Consider the following 19,129-nt stretch of genomic DNA (forward strand, 5'->3'; position numbering starts at 1 on the left):
GCTCCACCAATTTTCAATTTTTGATTTGCCTAAAGTAAGAAATCTCATGACTCCTATGTTATCATTGTCTCTATACAAGTTATCATAAAAAAGCAGCACATTTTAAGTTGAATGTTGTTCAAACAATGATTCAAAGGAATCCTCTTCTTTTCAGTACAATAGTTGGGCTTTATATTGACATTTAAGTGTCTTTTTGTGGCAACTATGACACACAAGGTCCTTAAGATTTTTGTTGTTGTAATTAATGTTCGACATTTCATCAATCATCTACTCCAGCTGACACCAAGGCATTGCATAATACAAAACATGTAAGAACAGGTCGTATATTGACTAGTTCCAATTGAACCGGTCCCTTGACTAAAGCGAGGGCGAGCAACAAAGCGAACGGGCGAGCACGGGCGAGAGATGGTGAGCGAGAGAGCACGACATCGCGTGAATGAGCAAACCAACGCGATCGAAAGAATATAAATGCTACTCCTCACGTGAGATATCAACTTCCGCTCTGTCCAGAAGTATCGCATGAAAAAAAGGAGTCGAGAAGACCATGACTGAGAGGAAGAAAAGGAAATTGGGTGAGAGAAAAAGAGGGGAAAATTTTGTGTAAAAGAAAATTTGTAAGAGGGAGTTTCTCTACTGTTGAGGCTATCGAAAGATCTCAGCTTGGCGAGAAGTAGTGAGCTTCATTTTTTACAACAGGGAAGAAGCAAGCCGTTTAAATTTTCTTCTTTCTTGCTTAAATTTAGACAAAAAATAAATGCATAATTTTTTAGTTTGATTGAAAGAGCAGTATATAATTATTCAATATGAAAAAATCAAATTTGTGGGAGTCTTGATTCGACGAGAAAGGAAGGAAAATTTAATCGAGGTAATTAATTTTAATAATTTAACTTTCAATCATTTTAGAATTTAACAATAGATGTTGTAATTGTAATTAAGATATGGTAAATTAGAAACATTTAATGTTATATAAATGATGTCCGATGCATTTGAAATTATTTTTACCAATATCCAATTAATTCAACGCTACCTTGGCATTTGATTTTTTTAGAAAGTGGTTTAACAATAATTAATACAAATGAATATTATATGAAACAGTTAAGGATTCAAATCGTTGAGCTGAGACAAAATATTGAAGATATGCAGTTCTTAGGAAAAAGATTAGGTAAGAGATACATATCAAACAACAACAACAACAACATCAAGCCTTTATCCCACTACGTGGGGTCGGCTACATGAATCCTTTTTCTCCATTGTGTCCTATTAAAAGCCAAATTCTCGTTTTAAGAAAAGTATTTTTTGATCTTCATCCTTAATACACTAGGATAACTATGCAAATTTATGTAATTATGTATGTAACACAAGGTTTTACCTTAGGAATTCTCAATTGTAGTTTGCTTTGGCATGCGGTTACAAGCTAAGATAACAAGATAATTAAAATAATAACCAAAAAGTAAAGTAAAACTAGTTATGCCGTAATAATAATCCTCAGATTAATATCTAGAACTTTCACTTTGAATTTCTCTCACTCTATCTCTATATGGATTAGCGGCGAAGAATTTTAGCACTATTGACGATGCCACTAAAAAAAGAGGAAGCTTACGATATCATCCAGGGAGAAGTTAGCCGGAGTTGGAGGAGGCGGTGGACGATGTAGAAGTTGCCACTGTGTTGGATAATAGTAGTCGGCAATGGCGTTTGTCAAGGAGAAGAATATTCTGCCGATGTAATCTTTCACGGTAGAATCGATATCAAAGAAAGGTGAACTCAATATATCAACTCATCCTTGAGAGTCGAATACAAATCTGTGAGCAACATCCAGATCGATCATGCATGGTAGGTTGAAACAAGAAGATGATAAAAAGGGAGGAGCAAGGGCTGGCCGGACTTGGGTGGGAAGAGGGCTGAAGGTTTTGGCCAAGATTAGGAAAGGAGTTTGGAAATTTCAGATTTTTAGGAATATGGAAGGGAGGAAAATTAAATTCAAAGCTGAAATTTAATTCCAGATTTTTGGTTGGAATTAAATAAGAGAATTTTAATTTGAATTTCAAATCAAAAGAGGGAAGAGGAGGGAAAGGGTGGATTTAATTTCCTTCCTTAGATTTGTAATTAAGGAATGTATTAATAAAAAGGAGGAGAGGGAGCCGGCCAAGAGAGAGGAAAGGGAGATTTTTGGTTGGAATTAAATAAGAGAATTTTAATTTGAATTTCAAATCAAAAGAGGGAAGAGGAGCGAAAGGGTGGATTTAATTTCCTTCCTTAGATTTGTAATTAAGGAATGTATTAATAAAAAGGAGGAGAGGAAGCCGGCCAAGAGAGAGGAAAGGGAGAGGTGATGTCCACATTCAATGAATGTGTCTACATTCAATAAATATTGGATTTGGAATTAATCCTAATTTAATTTCAGATTGAGGGGATTAGGGAGGTTTCCTAATTTAGACTTCTCAATAAGGAAAGAATTTGAAATTCAAATAATTTTGAATTCAAATTAAAAAAGGACTTTCCAAATCAATACTTCGATGCTTAAGGAAAGTATTTAGGAGGCCAGTTGAATTTGAATCCAAAGGTTTGGCCCTAGGTAAACCGGCGGCTAGGGATGTGGCCAGACAAGTCGGCGGCTGGGAGAGGGGTGGGTTTTGGGTCGGTGGAGGATGGGCTTGGCGGTGGGTTTTGGGCAGTGGGTTGGGTAATCGAGAAGGCGGGCGGTGGAGAGAAGTAGGTGGCGGTTTAGGGTGGAGGATTGGTGGATGGCTGACGGGTATGAGGGAAAAAGAAGGGGTTTCGGCTATAGGAAGGGAAGGAGGAAAGAGAGGAGGTGGCTTGGGAAGAGAAGAAGAAAACCACGAGCTCATATCCCTCTAGCGGCTGGTGGGTATTGCACTTCCCTCTCCTAGGGATCACACCAAATTCCTCTCAAGAGCTCTCAACACTCAAGGGAACAAGAAAGTAGTAATTTTTTTCATTCATCAATCATTATACCAAATACAATAGAGATGACCCTTATATATCGGCCTCAACATGACAACAGAAAATGACTAAAGTGCCCTCAAAGCTACAACATCAAGCTAACTACCCATAGAGATAAAATAGGAAAAATCAAAATATAAAATAAAACAATATATAAAATGCATAAAAAAGGCTCCTAATCGTAATCGTCGATCTACGGTGCCTCCTCTGATAAACGTGCCAAAATCTCCTGCTGATGTCATCATCAATAAGCAAGGTCTTAAATAGGTCAAACCAAGACATAAGCCTCATTGGAGCAGCATATTTGCTCTGGGGCTCTTAACACGACATCATCTCTCAAACTTTCACTCTCTTGCCATTTAATTTGTAAGCATGTCTTATCTAGTCCTCTGATGAAGTGGTTGTCAAGCTCGTTAAGTAGAAGGTTTCATATATACCCCAAGAAAACCCTTAAGCTCAAGATGTTGGACTTCCTGGGCAAGTTATTGATTTCATGCTTCCCTTGTTAACACAACAATAGAAGCTCTATCCAACAATCCAACGACATATGGTCACACTTTGGGGTCCTAATATCATTGTGATGGGGACATCGGAGCTTGGAAAGTATATTAGATACGTGGACGCCGATCTACGACCACAATTGAGTCGATGTACTTATGAGTCGTGTTATGTATTTTTTCTTTATTAGTTTATGTTGTATTTGTTTTATTAGTGTTTCCGCTTTTACCCCTTACTTAAGGGAGGTCGTATGTAAGCCCAGAGGGCATCGTCGTCTTTTTATTTTCTTGAGTCATTTGTACAAGGCTATATATAGCCCTATTGTTCTCTCTTCAAAGGATGATTGAATGATAAAAATTTTCCCTTGCTTGATTTCTTTGTGAGATCTTGAGAGTGCTTAAGAGAGAAATCCCTAGGAGAGGGAAATCAGATCACTCACCAACCTTGGAGATGGCCAAGTTCGTGGTTCTTCTTCATTATCTCTTTGTCTTCCTTCTTTCATCCCCTAAACGTCGGCCAAGGCCTTCCCCAAACCCTTAGCCGCCGGCCACTTAACCCCCCACAACCACCCGCCACCCCCATCCACGGCCAACCACCACCGCCGGCCTCCCCTTGGCTCCTCCCTCCATCCCCACTAGCCACCAAATCTTTCCTAAATTAGATTTCATAATTTTGGCAACTCTATTTATGATCAAATTCAAATCAATTTGAATTTGAAATAGTTAACTGGTTTATAAATCCTATTTTAGGAAACCTACTAAATCAATTCCTATTTAAATTTTAAATTAAGAGATGATGAGATATTTCTTTACAAACTTAATCTAATAATTTAAGTGAGCATTGAATGACCCATTAAACTCCTCCTTCCCACTATAGCCGACGGCCCCCTTTGTGGTTTAAATTAGGAATTGTTTCCAAAAAGCCCACCTCCTCTCTTGGAAATAATTCAAACTCTCTCCCCTCATCCTAGGCCGAAATTCCCCTAGCCCCTCTTAGTTAATTTCTTTCCAAAGGAGAACCTCTCTTTTTGGAATTAAATTAAAACCCCTCCCTCTGACCCTTGCCGCTGGCCCCTCTCCTCCTTCCCCTTGATTATTTCAATCAAGGGATTTAGAAACTAAATTTCCCTCCACTTTAATCTCCCAAATATGAACCAAAATTCCCCAAGTCTCTCCCCCTTGGTCGGCCACCTTCTCTTACCTTCTCCTACTTAGATTCTTGAGAAAAACCCCTTTCTTTCAAGGGAAAACAGCAAGGACAGCAAAAGGACCACCTCCTTCAACACTTCAACGCAACGAGATCGTTGCATGGCCGATCCTGACCTTGATTACAACATTGCTTATAACGAGCAAGGTTTCGTTTACATCATTCACTCCACTTTCTTCGACGTCAATCCGAATATCAACAACACCGTCGAGGAATACGTGGAGAGCATTCTAGATACTCTCACCGAAGCCATAGAGGATCAACTTGGTGCCATTCAGTGGTGGATTGCATCCAAACCGTGACAAAGGCCTTCCAATCTTCTTACTCTTGTATTCTCTTAGTTTAACTCTCTTGTGGTTTGAATTGATTCATGAAGGTCTTGTCCACCTATCTGTGCCAAGCTTAGTAAACGTAGGATTGAGTGTGCTTTCTATGTTGCTATCTTATTGTTAGATTAGGGATTTTGTTGAAAGCTATTTACTTCGTTTTTGTTGAACTTCTAACTTGTTTTGATAATCCAAGTATTTGTCATGTGACTTGGCCTAAGTGTAGCTACGACTTTTATGTTTTATTTTTCCGTATAAATTGCTAATAGTTTTAATCATAATTGTTTTATCAAGAAATCGTGCAAATTCTTATCGCATCCATTTAAAAGCATCGTAGTCCTGCATCACATTGTCTCAGACAAACTCATCGCATAGTAGAAAAAGGTAATGGAGAGGCATTTTTCTTTCTGTGATGTAATGATAACATTTCTAATGAATGCCTAAACCACAGATATCATCAACCCAAATAGCGTAAACTTGCTGCACAGCATTCCATTAAGTAAAATGTCTCACTAAAACAAACAGCTAATAATTGCAGCAAAACTACTAAAATTAAGATGACACTGTTATCCGAATAATAATTACCAAACAGACAATAGAAGGATCTGCAAATATCCTGCATTCTTTCAAAACAATGCAGAACACTTCATGAAAAACAAACTACTTTTGAGCAGCATAAATATACTAAGATGCACAAAAGTTGTAAGGATTACCTCAGGGAGGCTAGCTGTGAAAGGTGGGATCCCAGTTATAAGCTCAAATAAGATAACTCCGACTGACCACCAGTCTGCAGCATAACCTGTAATAAGAATGACTGAGAAAGTAAATCCAAATGCATATAAACAGAAAGAAAGGTTGAAAAGTGAGTTGAATATAAACCATGTCCAGTTCCAAGAAGAATTTCTGGTGCCAAATAGTCAGGCGTCCCAACAGCAAAACTCTGACTTTCTCTTCCGTTCTGTTGAGTGCTTCCTGAGGAATCCAACTGAACTGGACCAGATATTGCAGTCCCAGACAAGTGGATGGCACTGTTGATAAAGCCAATCTTTGACAATCCAAAATCTGTAAGCTGTTTTTATGAAGGCATTAGCAAGCATCTTCAGTATAATTTTTTATGTACAAAATATAAATTAGCAATTATGAAGGAAATATTCAACGAGTCTAATTTTATGATGGGATGTAATCTAGCCTAAAATGTTTGTTTAAGTTTAAATGCAAACAGATAACGTAATATGAGAGTTATAAAACGGCAAGGATGCCAATTTGTTAAAATTCTACTTCAAACCTTGATGTGTCCATCATTAGCTATGAGTATGTTGTCAGGCTTTAGATCGCGATGTATGATTCCAAGCGAGTGCAAATAATCTAATGCAAGAACCTGAGAATATAATATGATCACAAAGAAAGATTTCAAATTTTCAATTACGCATATGTCTGAAGCATAAGTTTAGATCAAACCAGTTCTGCCATATAAATGCGGACAATATCCTCATTTAAGCAACCAACTTTACAAAGTAGGGAATACAGATCTCCTCCATTTAGGTACTCCATAACCAGATAAAGGTTTTCTCTGCATGTGAATGAGTAGTAGAATCTTACCTGCAAAAAAGTAGCCTATGCAATATTATTAGACGAAAAAAAATGATTGTGTTTATGAAGTAAAAGATACTGGAAAAGAGTTCAGGTCATATGGAACCATGACCGTTAAGTGTCTGCAAATGAATTTCAATTAAATGAACAATATTCAAAATAAAACTAAAATCAAAGAACCGTCTTGTTACAGCTTGGTTATCACTATATACTCCAACCGAAGGGAGAAGTAAAGAATAGCAAAGAGAATAAAAGCCAACTGGATGCCCACGTCACAAGCCAGCTATTTTTACATTCACACTGACAAGTAATGAAATAACAGAAATAAAATGTTAATTTGAAGGAAATTCTTTGCCACGACACTCCAAAACAAGAGAAAAGTAGGGGTCATAAAATGCAAGTTCGAAGTGTTATGAGGCAAATGAAGTCCTTAAAACTACATAAAAAAGCAAAGGATGTATGGACAAATAAGAAAACAACATGCAATAACTATAATATGACATACGATAAAGACTATCAATTATTGCTGGTTACTAACACTGGCTAGTGTTTGATGAAGTTAATAATTTACCACAAATGGATTTCTGACAGTGATCAAAATGTTACGCTCAGCCAATATACGCTCAACATCATTCTTCCGTATCATATCCAACTTCTTCAACACCTGGACCAAAAACCATTTGAATTTTGCTATCATTTTGCATGCAAAGAGACAGAACATACTTTCTCTACGATGGATCAAAAAAAGGAGGCACTAACCAAAAATTAAAGCAAATTTATTAAATTTATAATTGATGCTAAAATATTAAATATAAATTGAAAAAAAAAAAAAAACTACACTTCATAACCACCCACAGGCGCACAAACATTCACAAGTAACAATCCTGTACACATAGAAAAAGAATATAGAGACGAGAGAGAGAATGTGTTAGATTCAGATCCTATCAGTAGAAAAAGTTTACTTTTTCTAACAATTACATTTTGACCATAAAATATCAAATAAAAATCAGCACAATTTATCAGCTGGATTTATCCTATAAGAAAGAACTATAAAATAAAATTCCAAAGACTCAAAAACTAATGAATGGAATTTACTAATTCATTATGTGGGCACCAAATAGTTGGGATAAAACTAATGATGATGCATGATTCAAAAATTAGTCTAGATAAAATTATAAGAAAAAGCATATTTACACACAAAAAACATAAAAACCTTATAGTACATAAAATATAATATGTGCATGTACATGAATGCACACATTCAATAGCAATTTTCAAATAAATATATTGCTGGACATTAGCCGGCTGATGGACAACGAGAGGAACAATATATGAACTAAGCAACATGATAGTGTATCTTAAAGACAGTGTAACAAAACAACCAAACCAATTTGCATGGATGGAAAAAAAAAATGGGTTCAACAGCACAAAGGATTAAAAACCTTGACCTGGAAATGTTTAAAAGTTAACCAATAAAAGGTATAAAACGATCCGTTCCAATAAAATTTATGTAGAATACAGCTTAGCCATCCCTTGAGATGAATAACAGAATCAGAATGGAGTTAAAAGTAAAAGAGAGACAATCTAATTCATCCACTGTTGTGCACTAAATGACGGATCACGGCGTGCATAGCGAAACTTTTGCTTGATGATAAACCTAATTCTGAATATCATGGACATATGGAAAGAGCAATAATGAAGCCATCATCATTCCTATCCCAACACAATTATGAAGATGTGAGCAGAAGAAAAGAAAGTTCTTGGAAATACGTAAATATGGATGTAAAAAATGTATCAATTTGTGAAAGAAAATAATTCACTAATCACTATCAAATCAATACTGTAGAAGAAGGCGAATTTTTATCATACATGGCCAAGAAACTGACATAAAAAACAAATAAATAAAGAAATAACGCATTTAACTCTTGCAAGAAGAAATCAGCTCTACATATAACTATCTCTCGGAATTAAACTGGTGAGTTATAATTTTGAGGAATAAGAAAATGATAAAATTAGTCTAACACTCCACTTCAAAATACTGGAGTTATAATGCTGCGTATCAAGGAAGGCAGAAAATTTATTGTAGCATATAAAAAAAGTTCATGTATTCTATGCATGTAAGTCACCAGAAATAAGCAAAGATAGAAAAATCTAATGAGCTGAATAAAATATCCCACAAAGTATACATTATTTCCATATGAATATCAATCTGTAAGAAATGCTTACACAAAAGCAAAATACATCAAGTAAAAGACTAAAAGAAAATTTCAGTAAAGTAATATATTTAAAGCTATAAACTGTACCTGGAAACTCAATTACGCAAATGCAGCCAGAATAACTGAGCCTGGCTTATGATTTCATGTTGCACTAGGGCAAACTAATATGATAAAACAATTTTTATTGTATCTACCTTTATTGCAAATAGATCTCCCGTCCGTCGTTTCCTTGCTAGAAAAACTCTGCCAAAAGCCCCTCTGCTGATAGGTTTGATAAGATCAAAGTCATCAATTCCAGTCCTCTCCTTGTGTAAGAGACGCAAAGGAGGTGATATTTTATTTTCAGATGCATTTCTGGAGACATGTCCATTGGCTTCAATTTGGATAATGCTGTTCAATCTATTTTCATCCCCTAACTCCATAGCCAGCAAATATTTCTCCCTGACAACCAATGCATGTTGCCATCCATTGGAAGAATTATATTAAAACTAATCCAAAAACAAGCAGTAGGCTTGCTGTAAATGGCAACATATCACATGAGCTCAAAGATTAAAAAAAAAGACTCACTTCAACAAGTTTCTGATGTGCCTTCCGAAAGTGTCTAGGACAAGAGCTTTAGGTTTGTTATGAAGAATATCCAATAAATCTTCCCAGCACACATTCAGATACTCAAAAACCTCATCACTTGCAAGATTAACTTGTGCAACTCTGCGAGCTATATCAACTAGCTCAGTCATCTGGGAGAGAAAAATCAAAATAATTAGCACTAAACTGATTTTTTTTGTTTTATGACATGAAAGCTGTCGATTGCACGTAACAGATGCTCAGCTGTAAATCATCAGTCAAGGTCCTAATTTACTGAAGTTAAGCAAAATTAGCTTACTTTGATGTGGCTTTTTAGCAGACTTAATGTCTTGAAATGCATTTGGCCATTCATTTAACTACTCATGGCTTTACCATATGTAATGAAACTAAAACATATGAATTTTGAATACAATCCAGAGAAATCACAGTAACAAATCATGAAATCAAACTATGCACTACAGTAGTGTCCTTCAGAAAGAACCCAGACATTAAAAAAGGGAATAAACCGATTGTGCGTTTTGACTGCCATATTAGCATCCTACTATTTTAATGTGTATGCATCCCCATTCATTGTCCATGCTTCATAGAGGGATAAATGTCACATCCCTTTTAATAGGAGATATAGTTATGGAAAAATTACAGAAGATGTACCAAAGTTCATTGAGACAACCCTAACATTCTTCAAAAAAATCAGAAGGCAGATTCAAATACATTAATAAAGAGGATATCCTCTAAATAAAGAGTTTTATGGATTTCATATGATATTTCACGTATTTAGATGGATAACACGTAAAAAAAAAAAAAAGAGTAACGAATAAATCCAATAGGTGGATGATGAGTATAACATAAAAAAATTGATGCAAAGCTAGAATCTATGCATTTAATATGAGGATGGTTTAGATATTGCGCTCTCCAATAAATGGTATCCACAGAGGGAAAAATAAGCCATTAAATATAGAGTTTGTTTCGTAAAGTTGTGTGGTATTATATGAAATAGTCTAGCAAATCTAGAATTTCGGCACGGTAAGGCCATCCTTATTGCAAGAGATTCATTGCAATGTCAACTAGATAAATCAAAATTGTTCTATAAAAAACAACATTAAAGTAACCCAATATTAACAAAGTTATAGTAGATGCAAATCTTCAAGTTTATATTTGTTAAAGTTGGCAATTGTTAAATCCAAGCTGATGGTTTCCACTGATAATAAAGCTACGGCTTTTCACTCTCAAATCTCTGAATTCGACATGGTATCAAAGCCATGGTTAGCCTTCATTGCCGTTACCATTGCCAAACCTTCGTAAGAGAAGATAGAAAGGAAGCAAAGAGGGAGGCCTTCACTGCCGTAAAGACTGATCGTCAAACTGTCGGCTTCAGCCCTCCCTGTGTACGGTCCTTTCTGCGTGCTGAAGCAAAAACCGAACTAGATGAGCAAGATCTCCCGAACACAAACTTCTTGTTTGCGGTCAGAAAGGGCGGAGTCGAATGAGCCTCCTTTACGTGTGAACCGAATGTCTGCATCACCAGAAGAATCGATCAAGAAAGGAGGTCGAAAGCCTGAAAATTATTTAAAGACAAAGACTCTCGTTGGTGCAATTATTGCAAGAAATCAAGACATACAAAAGAGATATGTAGGAAGATAGGGGTGTCAATTTCGGGTCACGGGTCGGGTTCGGGTCGAACTCGGAAATGACCCGGCACCATTCGGGTCAACCCGAACCCGACCCGTTTTTACAAACGGGTCGATTTACCTGACCCGAACCCGACCCGCTTCGGGTTCGGGTCAACCCGACCCTGAAATCGGGTCGGGTCCAACCCGAATTTTCCGGGTCGGGTTTTCGTGTCGTGTCAAATATTGACACCCCTATAGGAAGATACATGCAAAGTCCCCCAGTAAATAATAGAACCAAAGAAATGGACAAAATAACACATCACAAGCCAACACTACAACAAGTCAGCCCATCCTTAAATCACAATCCAGCTTTAAAGAGCCCAATAAAAAAGATATTGATAAGCACAATAAAAAATATATTGATAAGCTAAAGATATTGAAAACCTCATGCATCTTCTTCACTTGCACTTTCAAGTATGTTTCTTATATCCATTGGATTAAGTGCCTCTAGAAATCATTGGAAAGGTTTATGGATCATTAACTAAGGAGCCATTGATCACATAACACACTCCACTAACCACTTCATCAATTATACTACTTGCCAAGTGATAAGAAAATCATCACTGTTAATGATTCTCTTACTACAGTTGCAGGCCAAAGAGACATACCATTATCTCCCTCCCTCACTCTCAAAGATGTGCTCCACGTACCTCAATTATCCAGAAACATAATCACTATACAAAAAGTTACCAGTGATGATAATTGTCAAGTACTATTTAACCTTACTTACTGCCTATTTCTAGACCAGAGATCAAGGAAGAAGATTGGATTTGCAAAGGAGAGAGCAAGACTATACTACTTGGAAGAGCTGAACAAATCTAATAGCATTAAAAATAGATATACTATGTTATCCCTAGTTGATAAAAAATCTACTATTTGGCTTCATCATTTTAAATTAAGACATCCATCTCTTGATGACTTAAAATATATGTATCCAAAAAAAAATTATAAATTGAAAAATAAATATTTTCATTATGAAACTTGTGAGTTAGTCAAACATAAAAGAATTTTCTTCCCAAATAAAAATGAGAGATGAGATACTCCCTTTTATCTTATTCATAGTGATATATGGGAACCCTAAAAAATCTCCAACATCACTACGGCTCGTTGGTTTGTATCCTTCATTGATGACTATACTCGAGTCTCTTTGATATATCTCCTCCAAAATAAATTTGATGTTAGCACCATTCTTCTCATTTTTCACACCATGATTTAGAACCAATTTGGGATAAAAATTAAAAAAAAAAATGTTCTGACAATATCAAAGACTACTTTAACCAAAACCTATCTTGCTACTTTCAAAACAAAGCTATCATTCATGAGTCTTCCTGCGTTCATACCCCACAACAAAATGGGGTTCTAGAAAGAAAAAATTGTCACATTCTAGCCTCCACCCAAGCATTCCTATTCCACCACAGTATACTCAAATCTTACTGGGGGAAGCCCTACTAATCGTCACATATCTCATAACCAACTACCTTCAAAAGCCTTGGGACTAAAAACACCAATGGATTTTCATTTCACAGCAAAAATACATCAAAGATCTTCTTAAAGAAATAAATAAACTAGCTTGTCAGTTACAGGAATTGCTAGATAAGGGGTTTATCAGGCCAAGTTCCTCACCATGGGGAGCTCCAGTACTATTTGTCAAGAATAAAGATAGGAGCTTTAGAATGTGCATAGATTACAGAGAACTGAATAAGCTTACTGTTAAGAATAAATATCCATTGCACAAGATTGATGATCTTTTTTATCAACCGGAATGAGCTACAGTTTTCTCTAAGATAGATTTGAGATCTGGATACCATCAGTTACGGATTAAGGAAGAAGATATAGTAAACACAGTTTCAGAATTAGATATGGCCATTATGAATTTGTGGTAATGTCATTTGAGGTGACAAATGCACCAGCTATGTTTATGAATTTGATGAACATAATTTTTAAGCAATTTCTGGATATATTTGTGATTGTGTTTATCGATGACATTCTAATTTATTCAAGAGATGAAGAAAGACATTCCAGTCATTTGCAGGCAGTGTTGCAAACATTAAAGGAGAATAAATTATATGCCAAATTATCAAAGTGTGAATTTTGGCTGAGCAGTGTAAATTTTTTGGGGCATGTGATTAGTGGTGAAGGAATTTCTGTGGATAAGAATAAAATTAAAGCTATATCAGACTGGCCAAGGCCAACGACAGTTTCAGAGGTGAGGAGTTTTCTAGGACTTGCTGGTTACTACAGGAGGTTTGTAGAGGGATTTTCTCAGATTGCCATGCCGTTATCCAGAGTAACTCAGAAAGCAGTGAAATTTGAATGGAATGATCAGTGTGAAGGAGATTTCCAGAAGTTAAAGAATTGCCTAGTGACTGCCCCGATTTTGACAATCCATCAGGTTCAGAAGAGTTTCAAATTTTCTGTGATGCTTCCTTGAGAGGACTTGGATGTGTATTGATGCAACATGGTGGAGTGGTGGCATATGCTTCAAGGCAACTGAAAATTCATGAAAGGAACTACCCCACTCATGATTTAGAATTGACAACTGTGATTTTTGCACTCAAAATATGGAGACATTACTTATATGAGGTCAGATGCGAAGTATTTACAGATCATAAGAGTCTGAAGTATATTTTCAATAAAAAAGAACTTAATTTGAGACAGAGAAGGTGGTTAGAGCTCATTAAGGATTATGACTTGGACATACAGTATCATCATAGAAAGGCAAATGTAGTTGCATATGCACTTAGCAGAAAAGCTCTTGGAAATGCGAATTGGCTAATCACCCAGCAGGAGCAGATAATTAGAGATATAGAAAAGTTAAAAATTTCAGTAGTCAATTAGAAAGAGACTAAAGATATGTTCTTAAATCAGCTAGTGATCCAATCTACTTTGAAAGATAAAGTGCTCAATACATTATCTCAAGATGAAAAATTTCAAGCCATCATAAAGAAAGTGCAAAAAGGGCAGTTAGAAAATTTTTTCATGGATGCAGAAGGATTATTAAAGTATAACTGTATAAGGGCAGGATCTGTATTCCAAATGTTGGAAGCTTAAGAGAAGAGATATTATAGGAAGCTCACATCTCAACATATGAAATTCATCCATGCAGTACAAAGATGTATCAGGAATTGAGAATGTTATTTTGGTGGCCAGGGCTAAAGAGAAATGTTGCATAATTTATAGCAAAATGCATTCCCTGTCAGATGATCAAAGCAGAACATCAAAAGCCAAGTGGTCAAATACAACCCTTACATATACCTGAATGAAAATGGGAGGACATTGCAATGGATTTTGTAATTATATTACCTAGGTCAAGACAGAGTCGAGATGCAATATGGGTTGTTATTGACAGATTAATGAAGTCAGCTCATTTCTTACCAATCAGACATATAGATTCAGTGGAGAAGTTGGCAAAATTATATGTTGATGAAATTGTGAGATTGTATGGAATTTCAAAATCTATCGTTTCAGACAGAGATGCCCGTTTCACTTCTAAATTGTGGAAGAAAATTCATGAAGCTATGGGCTTGTGACTGACTTTCAGTACAGTATTTCATCCACAGACAGATAGGCAATCAGAAAGAACAATTCAAACTTTGGAGGATTTAATGCGATTATATGTTTTAGATTTTGAAGGAAATTGGGAGACTCGCATACCGTTGATTGAATTTGCTTACAACAACAGTTTTCAAGTTAGCATTGGAAAGGCACCGTATGAGGCTCTTTATGGAAGAAAATGCAGAACATCCTTGTGTTGAGTAGAAGTTGGTGAAAGAAAGGTAATTGGAATTGAACTAGTAGATGAGGCTACTAGAAAAATCAGATTGATCAGAGACAGGCTAAAGGCAGTTCAAGACAGGCAATGGAAGTATTATGATGCAAAGCACCGACCAGTTGAATTTGAAGTAGGGGAATTTGTTTTCTTAAAAGGTCAGTCCAATGAAAGGTGTGCAAAGTTTTGGAAAGACGGGAAAATTGAGCCCAAGATTTATAGGTCCCTATGAAATCATTGAAAGAATTGGAAATATGGCTTACAAATTGAATCTACCAGTGAATATGCAAGGAATTCATAATGTGTTTCATATATCAGTACTTCGAAAGTATGTCTCAGATAATTCTAAAAGAATCCAGTCCAAATCAATTGACTTGCAGCCTGATTTGAAATATGTTGAGGAACCTGAACGAATATTGGATTATGATGTAAAACAGCTGAGTCATAAAGCAATACCTTTTGTGAAAAATTTATGGAAGCATGGATCAGACAGAGATGCCACATGGGAGAATGAAGCTGAGATAAGAAGTCAATATCCTCATCTTTTTAACTAAGGTATGTTTCCTTATACTTGATTTTAATTTCGAAGATGAAATTTTATAAGAAGGAAGTTTGTAATAGCCAGTTTAGCTGGGCCGGTTCAACTAAACCGGCCAGCTTCTCTTAAAATCCGATTTAGGGGAACGAAGCAAACGGACAAATTGCCACCGAGGCAAGCCGATCGCGAGCACGGGCGAGCTTAGGAGGGTCGGTTTGCAATTCTGAACGAAAGATCGTGTTCGTAGGAATAAATTAACGACTCCTCTCATAAGATATAGTTAGTTCGCTCTTTCCAGTAAGAGAAATTGTGAGAAGGAAAGTTTCTGTTGAAGGAGCGGACGGTCAGCTACGTGCGGGAGAGTGAGGTAAGTTCGTTTTTTTTTTTTTCCAATTTTAACAATCGATCGTGTTAAAAGATGAGAATAATCAACTCATTTTCATTCCCACAGTTAAAGGAGAGATAAATTTGGAAGAAGTTTCATTGAGCGAGAGGAACGACGAGAAAAAGAGGGAAAAGGTTTGTTTTGCAAATTTTTGTATAAAATTATTCCTAATTATTTCTCTGATCAATTAGAAACATTAAATTGAAGATAAAAGAAGGAATCGAAGGCAAGGGGAAGGAATTTTGGGAGAGAAGGATTTAGGGATTTTGAGAAAATCCTCATTTTTCCTTTTGTAAGTGATTCTCCTAGTATACAAATTTAATTCAACTTTGTTATGAAAGCACGTTTTTATAGAAGTTATATTTTGTGGATGTTGTAGGAACTCAAAGTTGAGGTTGCTCCAAGGATCGAGAATTTGGAAAGATTAAAGTGGGTAATTATGATTATGAAATCCAAAATTTAGCATTATTCTTTTAATATGATATAATAGTCTGCATTATAATATTGCTTTCAAAGGTTTATTTTAAAGACTACCGTGTACGAAATGTTGAAAGATTTAATGCCTAAATATTTGTATGCATTAAATAATGAAATCAAGTATATGAATGAAAAGAAAAAAAAATAAAAAAATAAAAAATAAAAAAAAAAGTATATGAATGAAAAGAAAATACATGTATGTATTAAAGAAATATAAAACAAAGGAATGACATATGAAAATGAATAGAAATGTTTATGATAAATGGAAAAGAAAGGAAAATGATATGTATGAAAATTTTAGGAGTTCACCCCCTTATGGTACTGGCTGGGGACTCCATACTCGTGCACGTAAAAAGGAAAAGGAAAAGGTAATGAAAATGGAAAAGGATAAATGAAAAATGTTGTACCTTTGGGTACATTGAGACGGTGCTCCTGTACGAATTAAATTGGAAAAGGAAATATTGAAGTTTTAAAAAAAGCTTAAAAATGTTTTAAAGGAAAAAAATGATCAAATACGTATAAATTATTGAAATGAATTAAATAAAGTTAAGAAATTATATAATATATATTAAATAATTACCCACTGAGTTTACATAGTAAACTCAACCCACGAGTTTAATATTTCAGGTAAGTTCCTAAAAAAAGAAATTGCTGAAAGAGAATAATTTGTCTATAGAAGTCGGTGTGCAAATGACAACAGGTAAATATACATTTTTGTATTTTAGTGGCTATTCAGTATAAATGAAGAAGTAGTGAAATATTTAATGAAAATTTTACCGTCCGACTTTTCGTACCCGCCTCATTAGAACGAGCATCCAGGCCGGGTCGTGATACTACCTCTACCTTTCTTAGCATAAGTTAAATCTAATACCTCAACTTTCCTAACCGAGTTATCGGGAGGCCTTCGTTTAATGTGACAAAACCATCTAAGGCGACTCTCTCTAATCTTATCTTCCACTGGAGCTACTCCAACCTTTTCACGTATATGCTCATTTCGTATCCTATCTCTAAGGGCCAAGCCACTCATCCACCTAAGCATCCTCATCTCTGCAACACTTAACTTAGTATTATGCTTCTCTTTTAATGGCCAACATTCGGCACCATAAAGCATTGCAGGTCTCACCACCATCTTATAAAATTTTCCCTTAAATTTGAGAGGGACTTTTCTATCGCACAATAAGCCCGATGCATTCCTCCACTTCAACCATCCAATAAGCAAATCCAAGACTAAAGAAATAAATTAAGAAAATATGAAGAGCGCAAACAAAAGTGTTATCATGAAAAATGAATCAAAATATAACTTCTTGTTCAAAGGAAAAAATAATTTTAAGAAAAAATTTTACACCGTTGATCAAGAACAGTTTAGTAGAGCATGAAATGAATTATTGAACAGTTTTAGAAAATTAAATGACTTTCATCTTAATTTCAATGAAAGGTAATCAAAATGCCAAACATTATGAAAAAAAAGAACTGATTACCAAATAACTACTCATCAATGGCTTTTAATAATAATATTTTTGAATTTCCTAGCAAATTCTCATGATCACACTCACATCTCAAATTCAAATTCAAATCCACAAATGCATCAAAAGTAGACTGAAAAGAGATAAACCAAGCATATGCAAGGTTGAAATAGTGCTAAAAACTTGCTTGAGTTGTGAGCCAAGTTTCAAGCAGATTTCTAAACTCAATCCTTTTTCCTAGTCAAGCTCGAGCCTAATGTAGCTTGTTTGAAATGTGATTCAAGCCTCATCAATATATATATATATATATATATATATATATATATTCCTTTAAATTTTATGAAGAGGATGACAGCCAAGTGAAAAAGCGTAAAGTTAGGTAAATTATGCTTGTTTTAGGTTCAAATCCTAGCAATTCTACCTTTCTCCGGCACTTTTTTTTTTCATCAAATCTATTAGATGATAGAGGAGATTTGCTTTGCTCGTCTATTCACCACCAAATATTGGAAGAACCTCAATATTACGGCATTCCAAAAAAACATTCAAAAAGCAGCAATCATCTTCTCAGTTCTCTCTCCTCATCCACATTCAACTTAAGGGCAACCTCTAGAGATGATAGAGGAAGCTTAAGGACACGGCTGCCGGCATATGAATCTTGCACCACCACCACTTAATCTCGTTATTGCTAACATCATTTTGTATTCTACTCTTCACAGGTAACATAGCATCTTCCTTCACACCTCTCCTCTGCTTCCTCCAGTATAATTAAATCATAGTTATTGCATTATCTGAAAGTTCAATTGCTTTGGATTTTCATTTATGAACTGTGATGTCAAACAGAATCGGATTTGCATAGAGAAAGAATAAGACAACTGAGTAAGCAAGTCAATATAAAGATTAACGAGTCACAATTAATGATTTAATGAAATCTCAGTTGCAAAATTGCTTAGGCAATGTTGCAAACTCGTTAGGCACAACAATTTAAAACAATAACAAACTCGATGACGAATGCACTTTAACAATAATCTGCGGGTTAATATTTAGAAAAGTCGCCTTGAGTTTCCCTCACTCAAGCTCTCTTGCGGTTAACAGAAGAAAGATATTAGCAATACTGATGTGATCACCACGAGGAAGAGGGAGCTTACAATACTGTCCATGGGAAAGCTAGTCGGAGTTGGAGGAGTCGATGGAAGGTGTAAGAGTTGCCACTCGGATGGAAGGTAGTATTCGTCGAGGGCAGTTGATAGAGAAAATAGTATTCGATCCACATAATCTTCAATGGTGGCATCGATCTCTACGTTGACGTCACGAAAGACAATCTCAAAACATCCACACGTCCTTGGGAATCAAAGATTAATCTCTGATCAATATCCGGATCAGTCATGCATAGTTGTCCAGGAGAAATTGTAGAGAGGGGGAGGAGGGGATCGGCCAAGCTAAGT

General features: G+C 35.7%; 1 protein-coding gene across 4 annotated transcripts in view; it reads right to left on the reverse strand.

Moving 5' to 3' along the window:
* LOC110104664 (probable serine/threonine protein kinase IRE4) overlaps positions 1-19,129 on the reverse strand; it is a 50,835-nt gene that overhangs the window by 21,067 nt on the left and 10,639 nt on the right. For 3 of the 4 annotated variants that reach the window (XM_028695795.1, XM_028695794.1, XM_020833868.2), the window contains exons 6-12: positions 9,368-9,537; positions 8,995-9,241; positions 7,156-7,248; positions 6,453-6,608; positions 6,280-6,372; positions 5,874-6,063; positions 5,708-5,793 (exon numbers count right to left, since the gene is read on the reverse strand). In XM_028695795.1, the coding sequence (XP_028551628.1) occupies positions 5,708-5,793; positions 5,874-6,063; positions 6,280-6,372; positions 6,453-6,608; positions 7,156-7,248; positions 8,995-9,241; positions 9,368-9,537 (1,035 nt within the window). The remainder of the gene's footprint in view (positions 1-5,707; positions 5,794-5,873; positions 6,064-6,279; positions 6,373-6,452; positions 6,609-7,155; positions 7,249-8,994; positions 9,242-9,367; positions 9,538-19,129) is intronic. The other variant, XM_028695797.1, reaches the window with a different exon arrangement.

The sequence above is a fragment of the Dendrobium catenatum genome, unplaced genomic scaffold, assembly GCF_001605985.2.
Source record: "Dendrobium catenatum unplaced genomic scaffold, ASM160598v2 fragScaff_scaffold_72, whole genome shotgun sequence".
NCBI classification, from domain to species: Eukaryota; Viridiplantae; Streptophyta; class Magnoliopsida; order Asparagales; family Orchidaceae; genus Dendrobium; species Dendrobium catenatum.